This window comes from Canis lupus, chromosome 2 (genome assembly GCF_048164855.1).
Source record: "Canis lupus baileyi chromosome 2, mCanLup2.hap1, whole genome shotgun sequence".
NCBI classification, from domain to species: domain Eukaryota; kingdom Metazoa; phylum Chordata; class Mammalia; order Carnivora; family Canidae; genus Canis; species Canis lupus.
The window spans coordinates 58,851,850-58,877,859 of record NC_132839.1 but is presented as its reverse complement, the minus strand read 5'-3'; the positions used below and the strand labels follow the sequence as shown (position 1 = coordinate 58,877,859).

The 26,010-nt window shown below is 43.1% G+C and overlaps 1 protein-coding gene across 16 annotated transcripts in view; it reads left to right on the top strand.

Moving 5' to 3' along the window:
- Positions 1-3,371: 3,371 nt before the first annotated feature.
- The window catches only part of ZFAND6 (zinc finger AN1-type containing 6), a 64,179-nt gene continuing 41,540 nt past the window's right edge, over positions 3,372-26,010 (top strand). For 2 of the 16 annotated variants that reach the window (XM_072801990.1, XM_072801945.1), the window contains exons 1-2: positions 12,390-12,473; positions 21,350-21,442. Coding sequence is in view for 1 of the 16 variants with exons in the window: in XM_072801942.1 (XP_072658043.1) it covers positions 25,634-25,658 (25 nt within the window). In the remaining 15 variants the exon portion in view is untranslated. Of the gene's footprint in view, positions 3,471-5,022; positions 5,046-12,369; positions 12,474-14,953; positions 15,117-19,522; positions 19,560-21,349; positions 21,443-25,595; positions 25,659-26,010 lie in introns of those variants that run through there. The other 14 variants (XM_072802023.1, XM_072801969.1, XM_072802012.1 and 11 more) reach the window with 10 other exon arrangements.

Here is a 26,010-nt window from a genome sequence, read left to right as displayed (position 1 = left end):
GTATTCTAGCAGCATCCCTAGTGTCACTAAGTGATAGCTACACCCCCCCCCCAAGTTGTAACCACCAAAAATGTCTCCATACATTGCCAAATGTCCCCTGGGGAACGAAGTCACCCCTGGTTTAGAACCATTGTTTTAGGCAAATGATTCTGAGAATAAAAATCACCTGGGGGCTTATTAAAAATAGATGCCCAGGCTCATCCCCTAGAGATTCTGATTCACTGTGTCCAGATCACGGACCTGCAATCTGAACTTTTAAAATGCTGCAGGTACTCTTATTGGAGGAGTCTGAGAGTTGTTCCAGGAGGAATGGGGAGCCCACAGATGTCTGACCTGCTCAATTTGTGTTTCAGGACGATCATTCAGGGAGTGGCTGGAGGACTACCTGGGTGGGGTGCAGAGACAGGAATTGTATTGGAGGCTATTACCTAAATTCAGGTAAGAAATAATAAGCGGGTGTACAGGGCAGTGCGGGGGGTGTATTTCATAGATATATCTAAGGCCGAATCAGTTAAATTTGTGACTAATTGGATGTTGGGAAGGGGAAGACTTAATTAAAAGGATGAGGCAAAATTAAAAACTTCTAGGCTTCAAATGATATCAGCAAGCAAGTGAAAAGAGAGGACCCACACATGAGAGAAAATATTTGCAAATTATATATCTGATAAGGGACTTGTGTTCAGAATATGTAAAGAACTCTCACAACCAAAAATTAAAAAGACAAAGAACCCAATTTAGAAATGAGCAGAGGATCTGAATAGACATTTCTCCAAAGAAGAGCCACAAAACAGCCAACAAGCACATGAAAAGACACTCAAGGTCATTAGCCATCGGGGAGAGGCAAATCCCAATCATTTCACTCTCATGAGGGTGGGCTCTAATCCAGAAGACAGCCCTTAACAGGTGTTGCCAAGGGTATGGAGAAAGTGGAATCCTCACTCCTTGCTGGTGGGAATGTAAAATAGCAAATCTCCTTTGGAAAAGCAGTCCAGCAGTTCAAATAGTGACAAGCAGAAGCACCACATGGCCCAGCAATTACACACCTAGGTACAGACCCTAGAGAAGTGAAAATGCATGTGCCCACTAACTCTTGTAGATAAATGTTCATAGCATTATCTACCCAGCTCACCTGCCCTGAGGCCGGCCCTCTAATTGGGTCTCAGTCTGGAACACTCTTCTCCCGGTTATCCATAGGACTATATCCTCACCTCTTATAATTCTGTTCAAATCTCACCTTCCCAATGATGCCTATGCTGAACACCGTGTTTAATACTAAAACTTCCCCCTTCCTCGACCCTGCTCTACATTTTCTTCTTTTTTTTTAAGGTTTTATTAATTTATTCATGAGAGACACGGAGAGAGAGAGAGGCAGAGACACAGGCAGAGGGAGAAGCAGGCTCCATGCAGGGAGTCTGCTGTGGGACTCGATCCTGGGCTAAACCGCTGAGCCACCCAGGGATTCCCTACATTTTCTTCTCTCTATACCTCTTACCATCTTCTAATTCACAACACAAATACTTATTACATGTGTCACCCATTAGAACGAAAAATGAATGAAGGCAGGCATCTTCGTTTTGTTCACTGTTTCCCATACTAATAGAAAACCAAGACCCAGGGAGATTGTGAGTATTGCTAACTGTCAAAAATGTATCTGAGTAGGGATGTGAACCGTGGCCAAAATCCTAAAATTCCATATAGTTCTACTATCTAGTGACAAGAGGACAGTGAATAGTTGAGAGAAATCCCCAGTCTGCAAAATTATTCCTAGTACTAGCAGAAATTGTTATAATCCACCATTCCTTCCCTTCCTGATAGTTCTTTTCATGCTATAATGGCTTCTCATTTCCCACCAAGTAAAGTCAAATACTCAGTTTGGCTGTAAAGACTTGTAACACTTGACCCTAAAACTATCTGTAGTCTCCAAGTTAACCTAGTCTCCATGATCAGACATGAGATCCTTGGGCAAAACCCCCTTCTCGTGGGTTACCCCACTGTGTGTGTGTCTGTTTTTAAAATTAAAAACGAATGCCTGTTACAAACACCCTTTGAATACCTTTCCATCCTGTGCAAACTGTCCCCCTATTGCTGATGACACACTCAACTCTACACTGCATATTCCTCACCTCACAACACATCACTGTTCTTCAAACCTGGAATTCCATCTTCTGGCCTCTTTAGGAGGACAGGAAAATGCTGCTTTCCTATGCACTCTCCAGTGCCAAAGCCAGTGCAACCTCCTCCTTGAAGGCTCCGTTCTGGCCTGAATCTTCTCAACTGTTAGGCAGTTCTTATCCCCAAGCCCTATTTGCAAAAGACCTACTCTCTACACTTCCAGTTCCACCAAAATCCCTCTCCACTGGGGTTAGGACACTAAGCTAGTGACTTCAAGCCTAAAATGTAAAGGGGAACCAAAAAGCTCAGTAATCAAGATAAGTAAGATCCTGAGACTTTAGTTTTTTTGCACATTAATGCAAAAAATCCATGGTGAGTAAAATAAAATGTCCCATCTGGAAACATATGGGACCTTTGAGGCTCCTACCTTTCGGTCCCACCCTCTAAGGTCGGACTTAATGTCCTTGAACTGGTCTTGGGCCTCCCGCGCGCGCTGCACCTGAGCCGGAAGGCTGAGCTGCTCTGGGGGCACCGTTCCTACATCGCTCCGCTGGCCAGGGGTCTCGGAAGGGCGCGTGGCAGGTGTGCACAGCAGGTGTGCACGCATGTGTGCATGGCACTGTGTGCATGCAGTGGTGTGTAAGCAGCTGTGCACGGCACGGTGTGCACGGGCTCAACGCTGCACGCACGAATGCACGGCACGGTGTGTATGCAGGTGTGCACGCGCTCCCCGCTGCAGGCTGGGGCTCGGGACCCCGCGGCGGGGCGCCCCCGCAGCTCGACCCCCCGCGCTCTCCAGGGTGCGCGTGGGGCCGGCTAGGAGTGCCTTCGCGCACCCCCGGCAGGTGGAGCACCCGCTTCCCCGCGCCACGCCCCGCGAGGCAGCGGAGGTCCCACCCCCACCGCCCCCTGCACGAGGTTGCAGCTCTGGCGCGCGCCCAGCCCAGGAAGCGCCCGCCGCGCGGCAAGGGCGGGGGAGGGCTCCTCGCTTGCAGCCCCGCCCCCGCACGGGGCTCCGGCCAATCAGCGCGCGCCGCGGGCCCCGGCCCCGCCCCCCGCGTGCCCGCCCCGCGGCCCCGCCCGGCCGGTAATAATTAGGAGGCGGGCGGGGCGCCGCGTCAGCGCCGGGCGCCGGCCAATCGCGGAGCTCGGGCGCCGCCGCGTCACAGGCCGAACAACCAAACAGAAAAGTTTAATAAACAGCGGACGGAGGGCCGGCGGCGGCGGCGGCGGCGGCGGCGGCGGCGGCGGCGGCGGCGGGGGCGGGAGCGAGCGGGGGTTCGGCGGCCTCACCTGTCCCCACTCTCCGGCGGCGACCGGCGGCGGGCAGCGCGGCGGGCGGGGAGGGCCGCCGCCAGGTGAGCAGCTCCCTTCCCCCACCGGCTGAGGCACGGCCCCGGCGCTCCCCGGCGGAAGCCAGGGCGGCGGGCGGCGGGCGGCGGGCGGCGGGGGGCAGGGCGGGCCGGGGGTCCGCGAGCAGTTGGTGGGAGGGGTGGGCCGCGTGGAGCGGGCGTGCACCTGCTGCGGCCGGGGCGGGGGGCGGCCCCTCCTGTCACGGCCCGTTCCTGCGGCCCCGGGGTGCGGGGGCGGGGGGGGCGTTCCGAGCGGCGGCGGGGCGGGTCCGGCGGTCCCGAGCGGCCCCAGGGCGGGGGGTCCGGGGGTCCCGAGCGGCGCCGTGGGGGGGGTCCCGAGCGGCCCCAGGACGGGGGTCCGGGGGTCCCGAGCGGCCCGGGGGCGGGGTAGGCGTTGGGGAGAGCGGTGGCCCCGGGCGGCCCGGGTGGGGGGTGGGCGTGGCAGGGGGTCCCGAGCGCCCCCTCTGCCGCAGCCGCACCTCCCGGGCCGTGCGGGGGGCGGAGCGCCGGGGAGGGGGCGGCCCGGGACCCGGTGCGCGCTGGACGCTGTGGGGCGGTCGGTGCCCCACGGTGCGCTGGCCGTGATGCCCTGAGACAGGGTTCCGGTAGGAGTTTGCTTTTCCCGAGGCTAGGCGGGGAGTCACAGGCCAGAACTTTAGGGGAAAATGCTCTTTTTCTGCAAAAGTTGCACATTTAGGTTTATGCAACAGGTTGTGTCTCAGCTGTTCCTTGCACGTTTTACGCCGTAGTCCGGGCGGGCAGGGGTGCCGGGGGCACCTGAGGAGGGGTGGGGCGGAGGGGGGACCGTGCCCTGGGTCTGTGGGTCCGCGGACGCCGCCTTCCCTGCGGGCGGTTGGTCGTGAAGCCTCCTTTCGCAGGGCGAGCGACTCGGGGCCCCAGGGCCGCACACGACCTAGGTGGTAGGACGGGAGAGGGGCCGGCCGGAGCCCGCACCTGCTGGCCGGTGGCCTGTCTGTCCTGTGCCCTCCTCCCTGGCAGGTCAGGCCCGCCCGTAGTGTGTTCATCGTGGTTTCCTCACCCGGTTCGTGTGTCCACCACGTGCTGTCGGGCCCTTCTCCGCAGCTTTGTAGGGTCAGCGGGGCCCTGCTCACAGCCCGCCGTCCGTGGGCCCCTGGAAGTCACGGTACCTTGTTTGGCGTCAGCACCTGGCTCCCGCTGCGCACCTGCAGACGGTGTAGCCCGTACTCAGGAGTGGAGGGCGTGGGGGGAGCCGAGGGACTTTGTCACGGAGGATCCGGAGCCGGAGGACTACTTCCGAGTTTTGAACATGTGAATGAGAAACCGAGATCCCCTCCGTGTGTGTGTATGATGGATCTCCTCTGCAATCACCGGGGAGAAGTCAGGCTCTGTTTGCTACCTACTTTTTCAATGCTAAAGTAATATAAGTACAAAAACCACTTGATTGTGTGTAAAGTAAGTCACCGTGTGTGCTGGCCACTCTGTGTCACCTCTGGCCACTCACCTAAGGCTCTCTTCTCCCTTAGCACGTCCTGTAGGAGAAACCTGCCCTAATCGTCCTTCCAGCTCTGCACCGTGGGCCGAGGGAAGCCCCATCCGATGGTAGGGCCTCTCAAGGAACAGGATTGGGACCGAGGTGCTCTCTGTGCTGTGATGTTGACGGTGTCCTCGGGGCACTCTGGGAGGACTGTGCTGGCCGGTAGGATAGGCTCACCACACATTGAGGGACTTGACTTCCTTAGCCTTGGGTGTGTGCCCTGAAGGATACTTCTAAGGCCATGTGTTATTTACCACGCTCAGCAACGCACTGACAGAGTAGGAGCGGTATTAATTTCCGGAAAGTGGTGTGTAAGTAATAGGAGTTTATATATAGCTTCAAATAAGTTGTCTTTAAAGGCACAGGAGTAGAGGTGCTTTGTTGTTGTAACCAGCCTGTGTAGCTTGCTGACAAATAGGGTGGTTTGTTTTTTTTGTTTGGTTGGTTGTTGTTGTTGTGTTTTTTGTTTTTTTTTTTTTTTTTTGTAGGGCTGTTTTATTTATCCTGTTGAAAAGCTTTTTTAAAAAAAGTCATTTTTGTATTAAGGGCAATGTGTTTTTGGTGTCTTTCCTCCCCAGCTTTCAGAAGGAATAGAAAGTTACAAAGAATAAATAACCGTTGCTAAAGTTTTGGCAGGTATACCCCTAGTCTGTGTGTGTATATTCTACACAATTGGAAGTGGGATTCTGAACAATACTGGGTTGCGTCTACTTTCAGAGCTTATCCCAAATGCAATCCATCTCAGCACCTTTGTTGTACACAGGACAGTAACAATAGTCATCTAACTGGTGTCCCTGCTTCAGTTCTGGCTCTCCTGTGGGGGAACCATCATTTAAATATGTAAGGTAGAGAGGCTCAACATCCTCCAATGACTTTTCGATACACAAAATAAAATCGAAACTCTTTACTATGACACCTATACCCAAGACCAGCAATCTCTCATGGAAATAGAATGGGAGCCACATAAGTAATTTAAAGTTTTCTGATAGCCCGGGGCGCCTGTGTAGCTCAGTGGTTAAGCATCTGACTCTTGATTTTGGCTCAGGTCAGAACCTCAGGGTTGTGAGATGGAGCCCTGTGTAGGGCTCCATGCTCAGCGGGGAGTCTGCTTGAGGTTCTCTCCCTCTGCCTCCCTGTCTGCACTCCCTACTGCTTGCTCTTGCTCATAAATGAATGAATGAATGAATAAATAAATAAATAAATAAATAAATAAATAAATAAAATCTTGAAATAAATACATCTTTAAAATTTTCTGATAGCCACATTAAAAAGAGAAACAGGTGAGATATATTTTACTTATCCCAAGATACTATGATTTTAATAAGTAATTAGCATAAGAAATTATTAATAGGATATTTTACTAAATTTTTCAGACTGTCTTCAAAATCCACTATATATTTTCCATGTAAAGTGCTTGGGGGACTGGCCTTGTTTCAAGTGCTGATTAGCCAGCCACACATGACTTATAGCTGTGGGTTGACTATCCAGCCTTGCCAACTTTCCCCCTGATTCATGCACCTCCAGCTATACTGGTCTTCTTGGGATTCTTCAGCATGCCACGCTTACTTCCTTAAAATTGTTGTGTTTTTCTGCCTGGCACACTTCAATCTTGTATCTGCTCAAATGTCACTGCTTCAGGCATGCCTCCACACACCATGTTCCCTGACTATATGACTCTGCATCATGTCCTTATGGAACCTGTCATCCGAAGTTGTTTTGGTTGTTGTCTGTCACTTGAGGGCAGAAGTTAGGACTCTAAGGTACACAAGCATTTCATCTTACTGTGATTAGTCGCCTGTCCTGTGGGGCTTGTTGCTTTGTCCTTTTGTCACTGGAGAGAGTGGTAAGGAGCTAAGTCTCCACATATTCCTCATTTCTTTGGGATTCAGTCTGTCTTACAATGGCTGAGTCAAAGCACATGAACTTTTTTTTGTGTCTTTTTATAAATATTGCCAAATCTTATTGTAAAATTTTGCTGAGATTATAATATAAAGTTGACTGAACCAGTATAAAGTTTGATGAAAAATGTGAGAGTACAAATTTTCTCTGTATCTTTGCCAACACTTGAATATTTTCTTTCCTGCCTGCCTTCTTCATAAGACTCTTTATATATTTCTTAGAATAATTATGATGACAAATGGAGAGAAAGGTATTATGTCTTCTAATTTGTTTTTGCTTATTTGGAGTGATGTTCTATGTTCAAAATACCCTTTTTATTCTTTTATATAATTAGGATAGCAATCCTTTGTCACATCCCACAGATATTTTCCCTGGCTCTTCGTTTGCCTTTTACTTGCTTATGGTATTTTGTTTTTTTAACTTCAAAGAGTTTTTACCTTTTAAGAAATTTAAGTTAGTAGTTTCTTTTTATGGCTCCTACTTCACTCTCATGTTTAATGGGTACTCCTGCCCAGATAACTCTTCTAGTCCTTCTATGGTTTCATTCTCATACGTATCTCTCTCTGTTTATCTAGGATTTGTTTTGATAGTATAAGTCAAGAGAAATAACTTCTTTATTTTTCCTTAATAGTTATTTTAGCCTGATTAACAAAAATCTTGTTGCCTTGAAATAAAACTGCCTTCATTATATACTAAAAGCATATATATACTTGGTTCTTTTTAGCTTTTATACAGTGTTCATAATTTGATGCTAGTGCATTGTTTTAGTAACTGGGAATAATGTGTTTTCGTTTTGTCTCCCTCCCTTTTCATCCCCAAATTTTTGACTGTTGCTTTGTTCTCTAGTTTTTTAGTTGATTCCTTAGAGTCTGCAGGTGGTTTGGGGTTTTGAAATTTTAAATTAAGTTACTGTATTTCTACACTTTGTTTTATTTTCTATGATAAAAATATTTTGTGCCATTAAATTGTCCTTTGCGTGTAGTTTTGCTATGTTCCTTAAATGTTGATGTGTAAAAATATCTGTATTGAGTGACTCTTCCATCGTCACTGCAGTTGCTCCTCGCTGCCTGTACTTTGTGCCCAGTGCTGAGGCCTTCACCCAGTTCAGAACCTCTGGGAAAGCTACGCTATTCATAGACCGATGAATAAGGAGTTTTCAGATGTTGACCAGTGCTAGCAAGGAAAGAAATCCGGTGTGCCAGCAGAGATTGGAAGGTGCTAACTCCACGTCCTAAGAATGTCTCTGTGAGGATGTAACATTTAGGAAGATTAATGGTGTAACCAAGGTTTGTTTGGGGAGTTTCTTTGGTTTCCCTATCTATCAGAACATTAAAACTTAGTAACAAGGGCACACTGAATTTCTTTTGCAAGATTTTTTTTGTAAAAATTGCCTTGTAAACAGTTATGAGCCCATAGCTTGTCCTGTAGAAAATTTGCAACTGTGCTTGTGAGTTCTGAGATCAAGAGTCAGCTAGGGGAGTGCTGGCTCGAACAGGAGAGCTTGGCTTGATTCAGGATGTACCAGAGGAGTGGAACGACTGGGGCTCCCTGAGGGAGCATTGTGGGGCCAGCCAGACTTCTTGGGGAGACAGTCCTTCCTTAATGCTGGCAAAAGAGGTTAAGCCTCTGTTGGCTGTATTTATTCATTTCATATTGGACATTTTTTTCTGCTGTAAACACTTGTAATAACTGCAATTCATTAAGTGTGTGTAATTTGTTTTACTGTCTGTTTCTTCCCTTGAGCTGTTATTTCCAAGCTAGTAGATAGCCACTTGTCACTATTTGAATGCATTAAAATTAAATAATATTAAAAATTCAGTTCCTCAGTCATACTAGTAACGTACCAGTTGCTCAATAGCCACATGTGGCTAGGGGTTGTTGTACTGGACAGCAGAGATATAAATTTAAGTAGCCAGTGGCTGTTGAAATATCACAATTCTGAATGAGGCCGTAAATATGAAATAGGAACTGGATTTCTACTGCAAAAGAAAAAAATCTCAATTTTAAAAATGATTACATATCGAAGTAATGCTATTTTATGTGTATTGTGTTAAGTCAAATATATTACTACAATTGATTTAACTATTTTAATATTGTAATGTGGCTATGAGAACACTGAAAATTGCCCATGTTCCCATGACATCCCTGTGGTCTGACTCTAGACCTTAAGTCTCCACAGTGTGAGGGACAGTCTACCATGACGTGCCCTGCTACTAGTGGTGCCCAGCACATAGTAGGTGTTCTCAACCTTTGATGAGTTAAGAAGCTTTTCTTTTCTTTTCTTTTTTTTTTAGAAGCTTTTCTTTTAACTTTGAACATTACTGTGTGATCATCAGAGGATGTTACTTACCTGTTCAACTTGTGCTTTTCAAAACCGTTTATTTTCTGTGACTATAATTTTTAAAAATTTTCCATGACTGTTGAAAAACGCAGCTTTTCTTTGGATAGCTGTATAAAAATTAATCTTATTAAATAATTAGAGTGGATGATTTATCTTTTCAAATTTTATTTATTTATTTTTTAGCTTAGGCTGCTAAGGAGAGAGGAAGGAACTTAGAATCTGCCGATCTGTTTTCCATCACTTTTCTATGTCCCACAGTTTACTTAGATCAGCGGTGATGTTACTTGGCACATGAAAATTGATGGCTCTTAATAATTAAGCATTGAGAATGCTTTTTCCTTTACATATACTTTTGTCTCAATATTGTGACTTCTGTTCCTTTTTAATTTACATTTGTTGGTGACCTTGCTTATCCCTGTAGATCTAAAATAGTTTATCATCTTATAGACAGATACCTCAACTGGGTTTAGTTTATGCTTTCCATGGTTCAATTCCTGAATATTTCCTTTGTGTTTAGTATTTTGCTGAGTGGGCCATTAGCCCTCTCCCAGTGCTCACCTTGTGTTGTTTTCCCTTCATGAATTGGAAGACCCACGACAGGAGTTGGAGACTTAATAAATACATGCCTCACTTTTGTAAGCAATGTGTATTTGTCAGGGAAATATTGTTCTAAATGATTTTCTTTTTCTCCATTAGATAGTGATTTTGAGACCATATCTTTAGGGACCCAGTCATGCTTTGTGAATGTCAAGCTGGGCCTTTTATCAACTACTGCCTAGACCCACCTGTTAGCACCCAGGGATGATGCCAAGGATTAATTTTTGTTGTATGAAGAATAGTTTGACCTCCTCTCTCAGTCCTTTAAAATCCTGAGGACATTTTCACCCTGCTCTGTACCTACTGAAAGTTACTCTTGATGGTCTAGGTACTTAATTCCTTATGCAGGGTCTTTTTAAAATGAGATGAGACCAGTTGTTCTGGCTTATCCTCTCCATTGTTAGTTGATAGGTTTGAGAAAGCTTCTGAGCTCCTCCCCCACCAAGAATATACAGTACATCCTTTGAATCCTTGATGTTCAAAAAGTGATATTGTCACATGCAATCAGGAAGCCTTGGAGCATTTGCAGGCTCCATGTTCCTATGAAGCAATATTGTTTTCAAATAATCTCAGTTGTGATATTACTTTCCTTTTATTTATTTTTGCTGTTTTCTTCTGCTACAGACTTTGAAGTGGAATAAAATCCGCGTATATAAAATGACATTTATCACCATGAAGCTCTTTCAAGTAGATCCTAGAGACCTTTGAATGGTCTGGTATAATCATATCTGTATTTTTTTTTTGGTTATAGATTGAGGGTGGTCCTGGTGTTATTTTAGTGTATGTAATACGTGTCTGTTTTATACAAATTATTGACTGAAGTGAAAAATTGAGAATGGAGCAAAAGTTATTTTGGTTCCCGTAACTCTACTAATTTCATGCTTGCCAAATTTTAAGATTTAAATGCTTGCCATCTCTTTTTCTATAGCCCTGTCAAATTCTGGCCATCTAAAACCTTTTTTTTTCTTTCAAATTTATGCTGTAACTAAAATTTTGTATTCTTTCTGTTACTTGTTCCTGTACCTCTTATGCTTCCAGTGTTACTTTGCCAGAGTGGGAAGAAGACCTCAACTTGACTTGTGAAGTACTGGGCATTCAGGGCAGAGAATCCTTGCAAAGCATCTTGGGACTAGGCCTCTGTGAATTGGCTCTTTCAATTTGTCCACTTAAAAGGCATAATAGATGATGCAGCTGTTTGGGCTTCTGCAGGGTATTACTCCATATTCATGTCTAGTTGCAATTATGTGAATTTTCAGTTTCGTACAGACTTCTCTTTGTAGTCAAAACAAGTTTGTTGGCTTTGTGTTCTAATATATGGATTTTTCTGAGGGAAAATGCAAAATTTTAGACTTTAAAAACTGTACATTTAACGTGAAATATTCTTATATAAACTTATTGAAAGCGTTTTTAAGAAACTTTAATTTGCTTTACTTTTTGGGTTTTATTTTTATAAATCACTTAAAATTTTGGTAGAGTTGAGAATCATACTTTACTGAACAAGTTAAATGCCATTCAATCAGGTAATGATTCATGTCAGTAATATTTGGTGGGCCAAGCTACTAGGACATACGGAGTTTTAATTGAAGTAAACGTACTAAAATACAGCAAACGGAGTCCTGGGTAAAGTGTTTGTGTGGGATGTTTAGAAGCCCCGCAGGTGACTTGTCCTGTCACCCGGGATTTCCAGAGGAAGACCTTGCCCTTGGCTGCAGCCCTGGTGAACTAAGGGATACTCAGGTGGGCTGCACCCCCAGGTGAACTAAGTGATGCTCAGGTGTGGTGCACGGTCGGGTTTACCCGTGTTTAGAAAGCAACAGGAATTGGGAACTGAAACAACTCAAGCCCTCCTGACCTTGGCCGGCCCTGCGCTCAGGGCACGCGGCCTCTGCCTGCGTCGCTGCCCCTCTGCGGTGCCCAGGCTGCCCCCGAGGCAGCCCTGTCCCGGCTGCAGGTGTTTGTGCCCTTGGCAGTGGAGACGGCGGAGGCTGGGCCCCCACGTTCTCGGCCCGGCTGATGCTCAGGACGCGGCCGGGACTCGGATGGCGCAGAAAGGAGTGTTTTGCATTTGGTGGTTCAGGGCTCTCTATTTTCCATGACTTAAATGATCCTATTTTCAAGTCTTAGAGAAAATATCGTTTTGTTCAGTGTGGCGAAATTTTGCATTGGATTTTCTGTTTGCCACCTTAAAACAAACGTGAACTGTTGAAAAGGGAGCGTGAGTGAACAGAGCTTCAGTGTCCCTCCGTGGCTGTGCGGGGGCACGATCGGACGCAGGCGGGGAGCATCGTGTCTGCTGCCGCGCTTGCACTCGGTCGGGGCACCGCGGGGTGCGCGTTCTCCCCGAGACAAAAGAGTGAGCCAACACTCCGCGAGGGGAAACCGAAACCCTGCGTCCTGTCTCTTTAAGAAACCAGCTTATCAGCGGGTTTCGGCCGCGCGACCTAACCTGCTAGCGAGGAAAAGTTCTTTAAAGTAATGGATGTCAGCCGCGTCCAATCACCGCGGCCAGCCGCCCGGGCGGGGCGGGGCCTGGCGGCGGCGGCCAGTGGGCGCGCTGGGGGCGGGGCTTGCCGTGCAGGCTCGGTTGCCGGGGAGCACGGCTTCAAGTGAAGTTAATCTGAGGGGAAGCAAACAGAAAATTGTGGAGGTTTTGTTGGTAGGCTTTTTGTTCCGATCTTCTAATAATTCTTTATTTTACACTCTTGCTCCTTTATGTTTCTGTGTGTGCTAGGTTGTGTCATTGTGCTATTTTCTGCTGCAAACCGAACATGAACATTAAGCAGGGAAGCAGAACAAAAGGGCTGTTTGGACAGGAAATAGGTGTTGAGAGGATCAAACTTGACTTTGTTCGTCAGGCTCCGTAGTTGGGGCCCGAGTGGGGGCCGGGGTCCCCTCCGACGGCGGGCGCCTCCGCCCTCCCCGCCGGGGGGGGACGCGGGGTCCCGGGGGGCGCGGGGGCGACCTGCCCCGGCCCGGACCGTGCAGGGGCGGGGGGGGGGGCGGGCGGGGGCTGGGTGGAGGCGCGGCTCCCCCCCCCCGGCCCCCCCGGGTCCCCCCGCGCCCCCCACCCCGTCCGCCTCTCCGCGTGCGGGCTGCGGCGGGGGGCGCGGGGCGCAACTTTCGGGGGTCGGCATCCGCGTCCCGAGGGCGCCCGGAGCCTCGGCCCCGCTGGCTGGTCCGCGCCCGGCCGCCGGCTGCTCGGGCTGCTGCTCGGAGCGCTCCGCGGCCGCGGCGGGGCCGGAGCCGGAGCCGGAGCCGGAAAGTCGCTCCGCACCCCGCACCCCGCACCCCGCGTCCCTGTGTGCTGTGCTGTGCTGTGCTGTGCTCTGCTCGTTTTTACTCTTTTCTTTTGTACCTTACCAGATTCTTGCATTTTTTCCCCCCATAATTGCAAATAAGTGCAGTTTTACATTTTTTTTCAGTAAACTGTGTTATCGATTAACATTTTTTAAATTTTAGTTCTATAATCCGTTAAAGTTAGTAGGACCTAAGATATACTTAGTCTTTTGCCTATTGTGTTTACGTTGTTCCCACGTTTTCACCATTTTAAATAGTATTGCATTAAACAGACTTCTGTGTGTACATTTAAAAATACTTCCTCCCCCCCGCCCCCCGCAAGATTTTTCTTCTTCTGGAAAAATCCCCAGTGGGCTTACCTAGATCAAAGAATATGAACACTTGATTGGCCAAATTGCTTCTTAGAGAGGTTGTACCAGTTTATATTGCCACCAGCAGGACGTGCTTCAAAATTTTTCTAATGGGCATCCCCTTAAGCGTTCTATTAAAGTGTTGTGCCTCTGAAGCTCTCTGATTGGGTGACTAGTTTTTGCCTAAACTAATGACCTATTTTAAATCCCATTTTCCAAGATGTAGATGAATATAAAGTCATTTTCTGGACATTAAAGCGAGCTGAAGGAAATTGGAAAAATTTTTACCTGCTTAAGTGAGCGATTATATCTTTGTTGGGTATTTTACTCATTGTATGTATTTCTGTCAGTACTGGGCTTAATGTTTTACATCAGCCTTCCTGTTCAGACCAGGTTTTCTAGTAGATGCTTTTTCTAGTAAGCACATATTGGAGGAAGTATTTTCTTGCAAGATCTGTCAGAAACCTTTTTTTTTTTTTTTTTTTTTTAGAGAGGAGCTGCAGTGGTGCCACTTAACATTACCTGCCTCTGAACAGGTGTGGACAGCCTTTGTCACTGTTTGTGCTTCTCTGGGTTTTTTTTTATATGGGAGAGAAACAGAATTAGTATGCGTGGATCTAGATTTTAAAATGGTATATCAACACCTTTTTAGTATTGCATAGGCTTTCAATTAAATGTGAGAAGATGACTGCACTCACACACAGTGGTACTAGACCTGTGTTGTTTTTGTCTTTAAGAGTGTTCTTTGTTTGGCAATGACTGCTGATCATGTGCTCTTAACAGCCAGTGTGTTCAGTGGGCTAGGCGTGACTGCTCAGGGTATCAACTTGTTAACTGATGTTCCAGAATAAACTTTTAAAAAGTTGTTTTAAAGCAAAATTCAAAACGATTAAAAGTGCTCATTTCATTGATGAATGGGAGGCAGTGATAAATCTTGGGTTAAGCTCTAACTCACTGATGCAACAGTAGTTGAGCACAGCTGCAGTTTAAATAATTTAACGTATTTTCTGTGAATTTTTATTTCAATTACTGATAACAGCATGTCTCCAACCTCCAAAGTTAATATTGCTTTGTTGGTTATTGTATTTTGTTTTTTCAGGGTAAAGCTTCTTTAAATGTCTGTTTTGGGTGAAGATTTGGGTGAGTTTTCCAGACATTAGGATTTCTCTTAATGTTTGGAGTGGAGGAGGATTTAAAACTCAACAGTTTTAATTACTGAAATAGTTACCATGAAACACATTTCCCATACATTTAAATTTTGTGGCTGTATCAGAATTTACACAGATAAATTCTTCATTCATGAATAGAACTTGAGTTTCACTTGAATTTTTGAAATTTGTGTTGGTGCTTCAATATTTATATCACCAATCTTTCCTTTGTTCTGAATTTGAGAAAGTGTGTGGTTTTTTTTTTTTTCCAATCTTAACAGATTGATCTTGTTGCTCTATAGAGACGAAGATAATTGTAAATTTAACTATTTTAATGAAAGCCTTTGCAGGTTTAGCTGTGGCTCACATTTGAATGGGGGACCTGTTCCTCTGGGGCTCTGGGAACACCAGCACTTAGAGAAGTGAGCACCTGTAAAAGTGGCTGTGCTGTGTGTCTACTGTACTGCTCTCTGGTTAACAACACTAGGGAGTCGCAGCCTTTCGGTAAGTAGGTTTCATTCAGAGTAGAAACCAATTTTCTAGAGGGAGAAGAAAACTCTTAAATTGAACTAATACTGAGGCAAGATAAAAATAATGATAGCCAAAAAAAAATAGTGATAACTCCATTTTATTAAGGATTAGAAAAAAAAGTGATCTGAGAGGGAATATTAAATACATTCAGAGCTTCTATTGTTAAATGTCTCCATTCAAGGGAAATGGAGTGATTTTTTTTTTTCCTCCTAATGACATAGGGCAAAATTTTAATGGGCAGTTAAGTTGGTAAAACTTGAGAGAACCTAGAACCAGTGGTTTAGTATTTACAAAGTCGCTTTGTTCCTTGAAATAGGGGGGACTTTACAGTTTTGCAGTGTTCTCCTTTGTGACTTCTTTACAAAAGTAGGTAAATGTTTTAGGAAGTAATTTTTCTTCATAACTTAGAAAGTGCTTATTAATTGATGTGTCTGAGAACCTGTCTGACTTAAATCTGATTTTTCATAGTTATTAGAAAAAAGGAACTTGAAACATTTTGTTTTTGGTAAAAAGGAGCAGATCCATCATCTGTCTTTATACCTCTTTCCTTTCCTCCCCAATATAAGCACCTTCCTCCCCCACCAGTGGACTTTTTTGTTGAATATGTACTTGATTTCTCAGTAAAATTTAGCACTGTTAACTCCTTTTATTCTTCTTGAAACTCTTCCAGTGAGTTTTAGAATATTGCTTCAGCTTCTTTTTTGTGATCTCTGTCCTTTGCAAATGTTTCCTCTTTATAAACCATTAAGTATTGAAATTTCATAGGATTCTGACCATAACATTCCTCTCAGGCTAACCTTGGGTGAACTCTAGGACCACATCTTTAGTTAACTGCCTGTACGTAGTAACGATTCCAAGATCTGTATCTTAAATCCAGATTTTTTTAGTTGCACTTGAAACCCATGTCCATCCAGCTCACAAAGGTCTCTCTTCTGTACCTATGTGGAACTCAGCAAGGCTAAATTTTAACTGCCTTTTGTTGCCCTCCCAGCAGTATCCTACAATCCTTTCTTCCCTGTCCCAGAAAATGGGTGGTATGCAAGATCTATTTTTTTTTTATTCTTCCTTCTTTACCCACAGTGAGCCTCAACGTCCTATCAATTCTGATTATCTATTTTAAAAGATTTTACTTTTAAATACTCTCTACACTCAACGTGGAGCTTGAACTCATAAGCCGGAGATCAAGAGTCAAACACACCACAAACTGAGCCAGCCACCTATCTCTCCTATCAGTTTAAAATCCATGGCATCTAGGGTCCATGGCTTCTTTAGATTACTAAAACAGTCTCTTAACTCATCTTCACTTCCAGTTTTGTCTCTCTACATTCTCCACTGTGCAGTTGTGTCTGTTTTTCTCTGCTTAAAATTCTTCAGTGTTTCTTGTTGCCCTTTGAACTGTCTTAGCTACCTAGGGCGAGAATAATACCAGCTAATTCTGTGCTAAGCATTCTCTGAGGTAGTCCCCAAACAACTTTAAGAGGTTAAGTACGGTTACCTTCATTTAACAAGTGAGACAATTTGGAAAGGCTAAATAATTTGTCCAGGGTTGACTTAGCTGGTGAGCAGCTAGCACACTTTGAACTCAAGTGTGCCAGAGCAAAGTCCTACCTCTTAACTACTGAGCCATGTTCCCTCCTAAGCTGGCCTCTTGCTTCTTCACCCCCCTCCCCGCCCACACACACACCAGTTCATTTCATCCTCTCACTAACTATTTGCAGTTCCTCCTTAGTCTAGAGGATACTCAAAACTTGTTGCTGGAGTCTAAAAGTGCTTTAAGGGTTTTCAAGAAAACATTTTTGACAATTTTTTTTAGAACACTCCAAAAAAGATCTAAGAGATTTTAGCATCCCCAAAATATAAGAAGATAAATATGAGATATAGGAAAGATACAGGTAGTTTTTCATACCTAGTTGGTTTTGAATTTCAAAGCTGTTAAATTCTTCATGTTTCATAAAAAGCTTGACACCTAGCTGTGTAAGAGGAAGATTAGGCAAAGTGGGAAATCGCTTATCAGAGCTATTTGAAATGCTAATGGGCTCTTTACATGGCTGTTCTAGTAGACCTTGTGTGTACTTCTGTGACCAGGTGTAGGAAGCTTGTACCTGTGAACACAGGTCAAATAAGTGACTGCATGATGGTGGTATATGTTCTTTTGCACCCAACATTGTATCACTACAAAAGGTTAAATACTGCAGCTGATTTTTTGCAGAAGGAAAATCGAGGTAAACAGAGACATGGTAGTTGTTTTGTTTTGTTTGTTTTTACCATTCAGGTATTTTAGAGGCAGGAAATTCTGTAGTACTCTCAAAAGTTTTAATTTGCCATACTTTATTATCCAGAATTATCTTTTGCTATTTTCTTATTTGATACAAATGCAAAGTAATAGGTCATTTAATAGATTTTAAGTTTTGTATTTTACAATAATCAAATATAGAATTTAAAAATGTATAACTTAGTGTAGGTGAATAGAAAATACAATCTTTTTAATTAATTGCTTGAAAGTGTATAGTGTATCTTTTTTCAATGGATACCAACTCTCAGTAGCTATAGAACTTTATAAAATAGAATCAGTTTTAGTGGGAAAAATTAATCTTGGCCTATTATTTAAGATGAAAACCCACACCAAAAAAGTCTCATTAATTGCCTAAAAATAATAGTTGAGTAAGCAAATTCTTATTGAGCTGTGTTCACAGAGGCTAGTCAAGTAGTCTGACCCAGTCACCTAATCAAGTGAGTTTGCCAAAGTGCTGAAAGACCTTTTTCTTTAGCAAGTTCACTTATTGTTTGAATAAATTGGGGCATCTGAATATTCTCTGCCCTATAAGTCAGTGTTTTATGTTACTGAGTGCCAAATTGTGGTTTGTTTATAAATGATTGCTGTAGAAGCTCAGCAGGGAGAAAGATACTATGAGGTAGGATAATTAAGAAATTCTAAAAAAGTAAAATCTGAAGCAGGTCTTGAAGGTTAGATACGTTTGAGACTACAGCAGTGACAGCCTTCTTCTTCTTGCTTTTTAAATTTATTTATTTTGGACGTAGAGTAAAGCTTTATTCTTTTCACCTGAAAAGGGACAACCTTGAAACAGTAGAGAGTAATAAAAGAGAAACTCTTATCTGCCTTCCACCAAAGTTTTCCTGCTTTGGTGGCTGCCATATAAATTTCCACTTGTCCAGTAAGCAGGTGGATGTCTAGTTGTTCCAGCACCATTTGTTGAAAAGACCAACGTGGTTGTATTGCCTTTGCTCCTTTATTAAAGATCAGTTGGCTATATTTATATGGGTCTGTTGCTGGGTTCTCTGTTTTATTCTAGTAATCTGTTCTTTCACCAATACAATATGGCTTGACTACTTCATATTAAATCTTGAAGCTGGGCAGTGTCAGCTCTTCAGCTCTGTTTTCCTTCAACCTTGTATTGGCTCTTCTGAGTCTTTTGCCTCTCCATATAAACTTGAGAATCAGTTTGTTTATATCGCAAAATACCTTGTAGGAATTCTGACTGGGGTTTTATTGCATCTGTAGATTAAGTTTGGAAGAACTGACACCTGGATAATACTGAGTCTTCCCATGGACATGGAATATCCCCGTGTTTATTAGTTCTTTCTTGATTTCATTCAGCAGAGTTTTGTAGTTTTCTTAATATGGATTATATGTGTTTTGTTAGATTTATACAACCTAGGTATTTCATTTTTGGTTGCTGACATAAATGGTATTAGGTTTTCAATTTCACAATCATTGTTGTATAAGAAAACAATTGACTTTTATATATTAACCTTATATCCTGCAACTTTGCTGTAATCACTAGTTTCATGAGATTTCTTTGTATTGTCGTTAATTCACATTTTCTGCATAGGCGATGATATTGTCTGTGAACAAAACCAATTTCATTTCCTCCTTTGTAATCTGTATGCCTTCTATTTCTTTTTCTTGTCTTATTGCAGTGGGTAGTACTTTTAGTACCATGTTGAAAAGAGGGTACATACTTGCCATGTTCCTGAACTTTGTGGGAAACCTTCAAGTTTCTCACAATCAGGTGTGATGTTACCTGTAGGATTTTTGTAGATATTCTTTATCAACTTGAGGTTTCCTTTTGTTCCCATACTTAACTGTTCAAATCCTCACAACAAACAGTACGTGAGCTGAGTCTCATTGTCTGTTCCACAGGTGATGATACTGAGGTGCATAGGGAATTTAGGCCACTTACAAAAGTCAGACAGCTGGTTATGGCACGTTCAGTTTGGCAGGTCTGACACCAGTGCATGATCCTGCCATTCAGATTTGCTTGGAGAAGAAAAGATACTCAAGGTGGGGAGACTGCCAGGATTGTTTTGGGAAGCTCCATGGTAATCGAAGTAATTTTACTAATCTTCTTGAACTTTAGGATTGTGATCTCAAGGCCAGATGACTTCCTGGGAGAGGTAAGGAGTACACCTTTCTTATTCCAGTGAGTGTCAGATGATAGAATTGGTGGAATTCCAGCTCTAGTGGGTCTCTCTAAGGCTGGGACCATGACTTCTCCCCACCTTTTGCTGAGTTCACATCTTCTGGTTCTTTGATTTACTGTGAGCTCAAAATTAGAAGTTTTTGTGGAGATTTATTCATCAGTTACCCTATCTTTACCTTTCTTAATTTTCTTTTTACAAAAATTTCTGAGGTGGATATGGTGCAGATAAAATGGTGGTGTACTGAGCACTGTGCTTTCTTCTTTATTATTTTTAATCTTCTAGCCCTGTGAACTCCTGGTAGTGGTACCCACATTGACAGATATTCCGCAGATTTCTTGAGCACCTACTAGGTGCTTTGGCAGGAACTTACGATATCTTGGGGAAACCTATCCAGAAGGATTAAAATGTTTGGAGATAGAAAGGGAAAAGACATCAGGTTTGTTTGTTTTTATAGATTTTATGTATTCATGAGAGGCAGAGACACAGGCAGAGGGAGATGCAGGCTCCCAGCAAGGAGCCTGATGTGGGACTCAATCCCAGGACCCCAGGATCATGACCTGAGCTAAAAGTAGATGCTCAACCACTGAGCCACCCAGGCGTCCCAAGACCTCAGGTTTTAATAAGAGCAGAGAGTGAGAGAAGACTTTATATAGGAGAAAGTACTTATACTAAGATTAAGAAGATACTAAAAGTTACCCAGATTGAATAAAAGGTATGGAATAGGGTGGGTCTTGTAGCTGGAGAGTAAAGCACTTGCAAGATAATGATTAACAGCATAGACGTGGGGAGCTTCAAGACCCCCTTAAGAAAGAATGACAGGAGAACGAGGCTGGATAGGCAGGCCAGCAGAGTCTATTCTCTTAGTGATGGAAAGTCATTGGGTTATTGATCTGGGGAGTGGTCTGACCAGGTATATTTGCTTGAGTATTTACTTTGGCAGTAGAGTGGCAGCAGAAGGGGTTCAAGGTTACGTTGCTGGTAAGAATCAACAGCAGTTTGAATTGAGGTCACTCTGCCTTTCTTTAAATCTATTTAAGCATAGACCATTTAAGATACCTGGTGCTCAGGTTCATTGGTTAGTAATGTGGGCAGGGGAAGTGAGTATAGTACACAGGTAGTTACTGAAAATAAGCTCAGAAGACAAGAGATTAGGTGAGATTTATCATGAGATCTGTCTAATGATTGAAGTGTGACTGGCCAAAAGTGGGAAGATGTGGACTTAAACCAGGTATAATTGCATAAAAGGGTGAGATCTGAAGGATCAAGGACCTAACTACTAATTTCCATTTGAAAGAGAGATCAAAATTGACTAGCGAGTTAGTAAGCCAAGTTGGCAAAGTGAGTGATAGTTCCTTGAAAGAAATTACTGTCAGGCAGAGGTATTTTTTTGGAACAAGTTCTCAAGCAGTGTTGAATTTTGAAGTAAACCATTGAGGGTGTTCGACACTATTAGCCTGCACACTTGGCTGGCTATTAGACTCTGAGGACACACAGATAAATGAGACATGCTGGCCCAGCACCTGAGGACCACATCATGATCCTCTTGCATCTTTGACCTTCAAAATGCCTCCTAGGCTGCAGCCTAAACTTGGTGAAGAATTTTGAGGTCACTTAATTCCTGCAATGCCCACTTTATTCTTATGCCAAGTACAGTGTACTCTACTTTGTGCTCTACAGCTCTTTTCTAGAGGGAACAAGATCTTTAACCCTTCACAGAATATTTCTTTGTCACCTGCCCCTAACTGCAACTTTTCTCTTCCCAGAAGCCACCACTCTACTGTGAAATTGTACTTTCTACTTGAAATTGGTGGCAGCTGATGCCATACTCCACACCAAGAAGTTAAAAGGGATGTGAGGTCTGTGTTTTTAGCTCCATTTGTTATTTGCAGATCATTATTACTCTTCCAGGCAAAAACCTAGTGATCTATCATAGCTTTTTTCCTATTCATTATTTTCTCTACATCATTTTCATGTTTATTGAGGATTTGGCACCTGATTTAAGTTCTGCTTCATCCCATTCAGCCATCCATGTGACTTTCTACTTCTGTGAATGAAGAGATTTTGGATTTTTTTTTTTTTTTTTATTCCTGTATCCTCAGAGCCTATAACAGTGGCTGGCACATAAGAAATACTTAATTCTTATTGAATAAATAAATTAAATTTTTAAAACTTGGTGACTTGTGTATCCATAGAGCTTTAGCAACCCACTCCAAAGACCAATCCTTACACCTTATTGCTTGAAGCAGTTCCACCTCTGAAATTGTTTTCCACCTGTGGAAGTGTAATACATATTAATTATTAAAAATTTTTAAAATGAATAGACCAAAAAAAATTCACTTACAGTCTAGCTACCTAGGGATGAAAGTGGATATTTTGCTTTTATATCTTTCTAGGCTTTTTTTCCTATGTACATGCAAATATATTATTTTTAGTTTTTTGAGAAATCACAGTTTCATAATGTGAGATCTTTCCATGTGATTATTCTTTATTAAAACATGAATGTGTGCTGCCTGCTAAGGTGATGTGTCAGTTGCAGATGGTATAGGAGGTTAAAGGAAATAGGCTCTGCAGTAGAGCTGCTTATGGGAGTCTGGTAGGCAAGGGCATCATGGCTCATGGCTGCACAGTGCTCTGTCACACAAAGCACCATAGTTTGTGTAACCACCAGATATTCTTTTTACTTTGGGACTGATTATTTTATTGTTAGACATAGTGCCACGATAATTATGTCCTTAGGGTAAATTCAAAGAAGTGGAGTTTTAGGTCGAAGACTATATGCGTTTTTAACTTATTGTTTTAGAGAAAAGTTATACTACTTTATATTCTCACCAGAAAGGTGAGCTAGTCTGTGTAAAAGCTAGTTTATCTGTACCCACACCGGAAGGTATGTGAGGTTTTTTTTAATGATCTCTGTATTATGTAAAATTCACCCATTTAGTAAGAGTTCAATTCAGTAATTTTATTTTATTTTTTAAAGATTTTATTTATTCATAGAGACACAGAGAGAGAGAGAGAGAGAGCTAGAGAGAGAGGCAGAAACACAGGCAGAAGGAGAAGCAGGCTCCATGCAGAGAGCCTGACGTGGGACTTGATCCAGGGTCTCCAGGATCTCACCCTGGGCTGCAGGTGGCACTAAACCGCTGCGCCACTGGGGCTGCCCCAATTCAGTAATTTTAAATACATTTACAAAGTTATGTGTTTATTACCACACTCCACTTAGAACATTTCCGTCATTCTGAAAAGATCCCTCAAGCCTGTTTATAAACAGGTCTCATTCCCCAGCCCCAGTCCTGGGTAATCAATATATCTAGTCACTGTCCCTTGTAGACTTGTTCTTTCTGAACATTTAAATGGAATATATATTAATGTGGTCTTTTGAGTTTGCCTACTGTCACCAGCATGTCTTTGAGATGCATCCATGTTGTAACACCTGTCATTAGCTTGGTCCTTTTTTCTTTATTTTTTATTGTGGTAAAATACACATAAAAATAAACCACTTAAATCATTTTTAAGTGTAGAGTTGATTGGTATTAAATGCATGTACACTAATGTGCAGCCATTACTGCTGACCATCTCCAGAACTTGTCTTGAAACTGTACCCATTAAATAGGAACTCCCCATCCCTGCTGCCCAGTGATTCCTATTATTTGTGTCTGTGAATTTGCCTATTTGAAGTTCTCTCTGTTGTTGTTTTACAGTAAGCTCTACACCAGTGTGGGGCTTGAACTCATGACCCCAAGATTAAGAGTCTCATGCTCAAAAAAAAAAAAAAAAAGACGCTCATGCTCTACCAACTGAGCATGGTGCACCTGAGGTTCTTTGTAAAAGTGGAATCAAACAGAATTTGTCCTTTTGTGTCTGGCTTATTTCACTTAGTATGAGAATTTCACTCCTACTAAAGACTAATATTCCATTGTGAGTATATATATCTTACTCTGTTTAACCATTCACCTATCTACAGACATTCAGGGTCTTTCTGCCTTTTGGCCGTTTTGAGTAGTGCTGCTGTAAACTCTGGGGGAGAAGTAACTGTTCCAGTTCCTGTTTTCACATCTTGGTAATATGCCCAGAAGTGGGGTTGGTGGATCATATGGTCATCCTCCATTTAGCTTTCTGAGGAACCACCAAACTTTTCTGTAGAAGCTCTACCATTTTACATTTTCACCACCATTGTGCAAGGGTTCCAATTTTTCCACATTCTCACCAATACTTGCCTTTTTGAAATTAGCTATCTAGGTGGTATGAAGTGGTATCTCATTGTGGTGGTGATTTGCATTTTCTAATGATTGCTCAGATGTTGAGCATCTTTTCATGTGCTTCTTGGTCATATATTAGTATGTCTTCTTTGGGGATATGTCTGTCCAAGTTCTCTGCTCCATTTTTGGATTGGGTTGGGTTTTTTGTTTTTGAGTTGTAGTTCTCTGTACTTTCTGGATACCTATCTGACGATAGCACTTGCATATATTTTCTCCCATTCTGCAGGTTGCCATTTTACTCTGTTGATTGTGTCCTTTGGACAGAATTTTTAAATTTTGATAATGTTCAAATTATCTTTTGTTACCTGTGCTTTTGGTGTCATATTCCAAGAAATCCTTGCTAAATCCAACATCCAGTCTTTCACGGTATGTTTTCTTCTAGGAGTTTTATAGTTTATATGTTTAGGTGTTTTGTCCATTTTCAGGTCATTTTTGTACATAGTATAAAGTAAGGAGCAAACTTCATTCCTTTGCATATGGAGATCCAGTTTTCCCACCACTGGCTTTTGAAAAGACTGCCCTTTCTGCCATTGAATGGTCTTGGCTTGGTAGTATTCATTATGTAGATATATACCAAATGTCACTACTCCGCTTACCAGGAGTGGACATTTGGGTTGTTTCCAGCTTTTGGGCTAGTCTTAATGCCACTGTGAACATTTAGGTGGAAGTTTTTGGGTGGCATACATTTTTGTTTCTCTTGGATAGAAACCTAGAAGTGGAATTACTAGATCATACAATAACTGCAAGTTTAACTTTATAAGAAATGGCAAACTTTTCCTAAGTTCCCACAATCTTTTACATTCCCAGTGGCAATGTGTGAAAATTTGTTTTCTCTTCACCATCACTAACACGTGATAGTCAGTCTTTTTTAAGTGTAGCTACTCCAGTAGATAATGAGTGGTATCTCATTGTGGGGGGAATTTAAATTTCTTAAACAACTGCACACAACTCCTAACATTGAATACTAGTGTAGGTCTTTCTGCTGGAACCTCCTGTTGTTCTGCTGTCCTCCTCCTTTTCCCACCACTTACTCTGAAGCTTTATAACCCCCAATCTCAGTATGACTCTTGTTTCCTTCTCCCTCCCTTGTAGCTGCAGATACTTCTTCAGTAACTTTGAGTTTCTCATCTTGGACCAGGTCAACCATTTATATACTCTACTTCTAAACCTAAGCAGTTAGTGCTACCAGAGAAGGTCACATACTTTTGGTTTTGATACTGCTGTGAGTTTCTGTAACTTTTTATGTTGATTTAATTTCAAACTTAATATAGAAGTTGCATGAATAGTGTAAGGAACTCCTGTTTCTTTTTCCCAGATTCTGAATTGTTCTGCTTTGTCCCATTTGCATATCATATTTTTTTCTGTTTCTCTATAAGTATATGTGTATACAAATATATGCATATTTTTTCCTGAATCACTGCTGTAAGCTGGAAACTTACTCAGGTTGCATAGCTATTGAATGGTAAAGCAGGGATTTGAATCCAGATCGAGTGTCTGTACGCATGCGTGCATGTGTCTGTGTACCTCTTCAGTATCTGGCACATACTTTTGGTACTCAGGAAATGCCTCTTGAATTGACTAGAGACCACAGTTCACCTGTCAGAATCTGTATCACATCTCTTCTTGGGGTTTCGGCATGTATAGGTGCTTGGGCTTTAGAGTCAGACTCTTTGGGTCTTGCTTTCCTGCTTAGTAGTGGTTTGTCCCGATCAGGTTCCATCATCTCACTAAAGCTCAGTTTCCTCATCTCTAGAATGGAGGAGACACAGGTCCCTACTTGGAAGGAACATTATGAAGATTAGAGGAGACAACACAGGTATAGCATTTGTCATGGACATTATCGCTTCTGCTTGTGGCTCGTCCTGCTCCTCTGATGTAGCTACTAGCTTGTCTTATTTTGGAGACACTTGCTCTGTGCTCTTACTTTAGAGCTGTAAGACTGAAGCTTCGTTCATAAAAAGACAGATACCAGGGGCGGCCCGGGTGTGATCCTGGGCAGGGGCAGCGGTTTAGCGCCGCCTTCAGCCCAGGGTGTGATCCTGGAGATCGAGTCCCATGTTAGGCTCCCTGCATGGAGCCTGCTTCTCCCTCTGCCTGTGTCTCTGCTTCTTTCTCTCCTCTCTGTGTTGCTCATGAATAAATAAAATCTTTATTTTTTTATTTTTTTT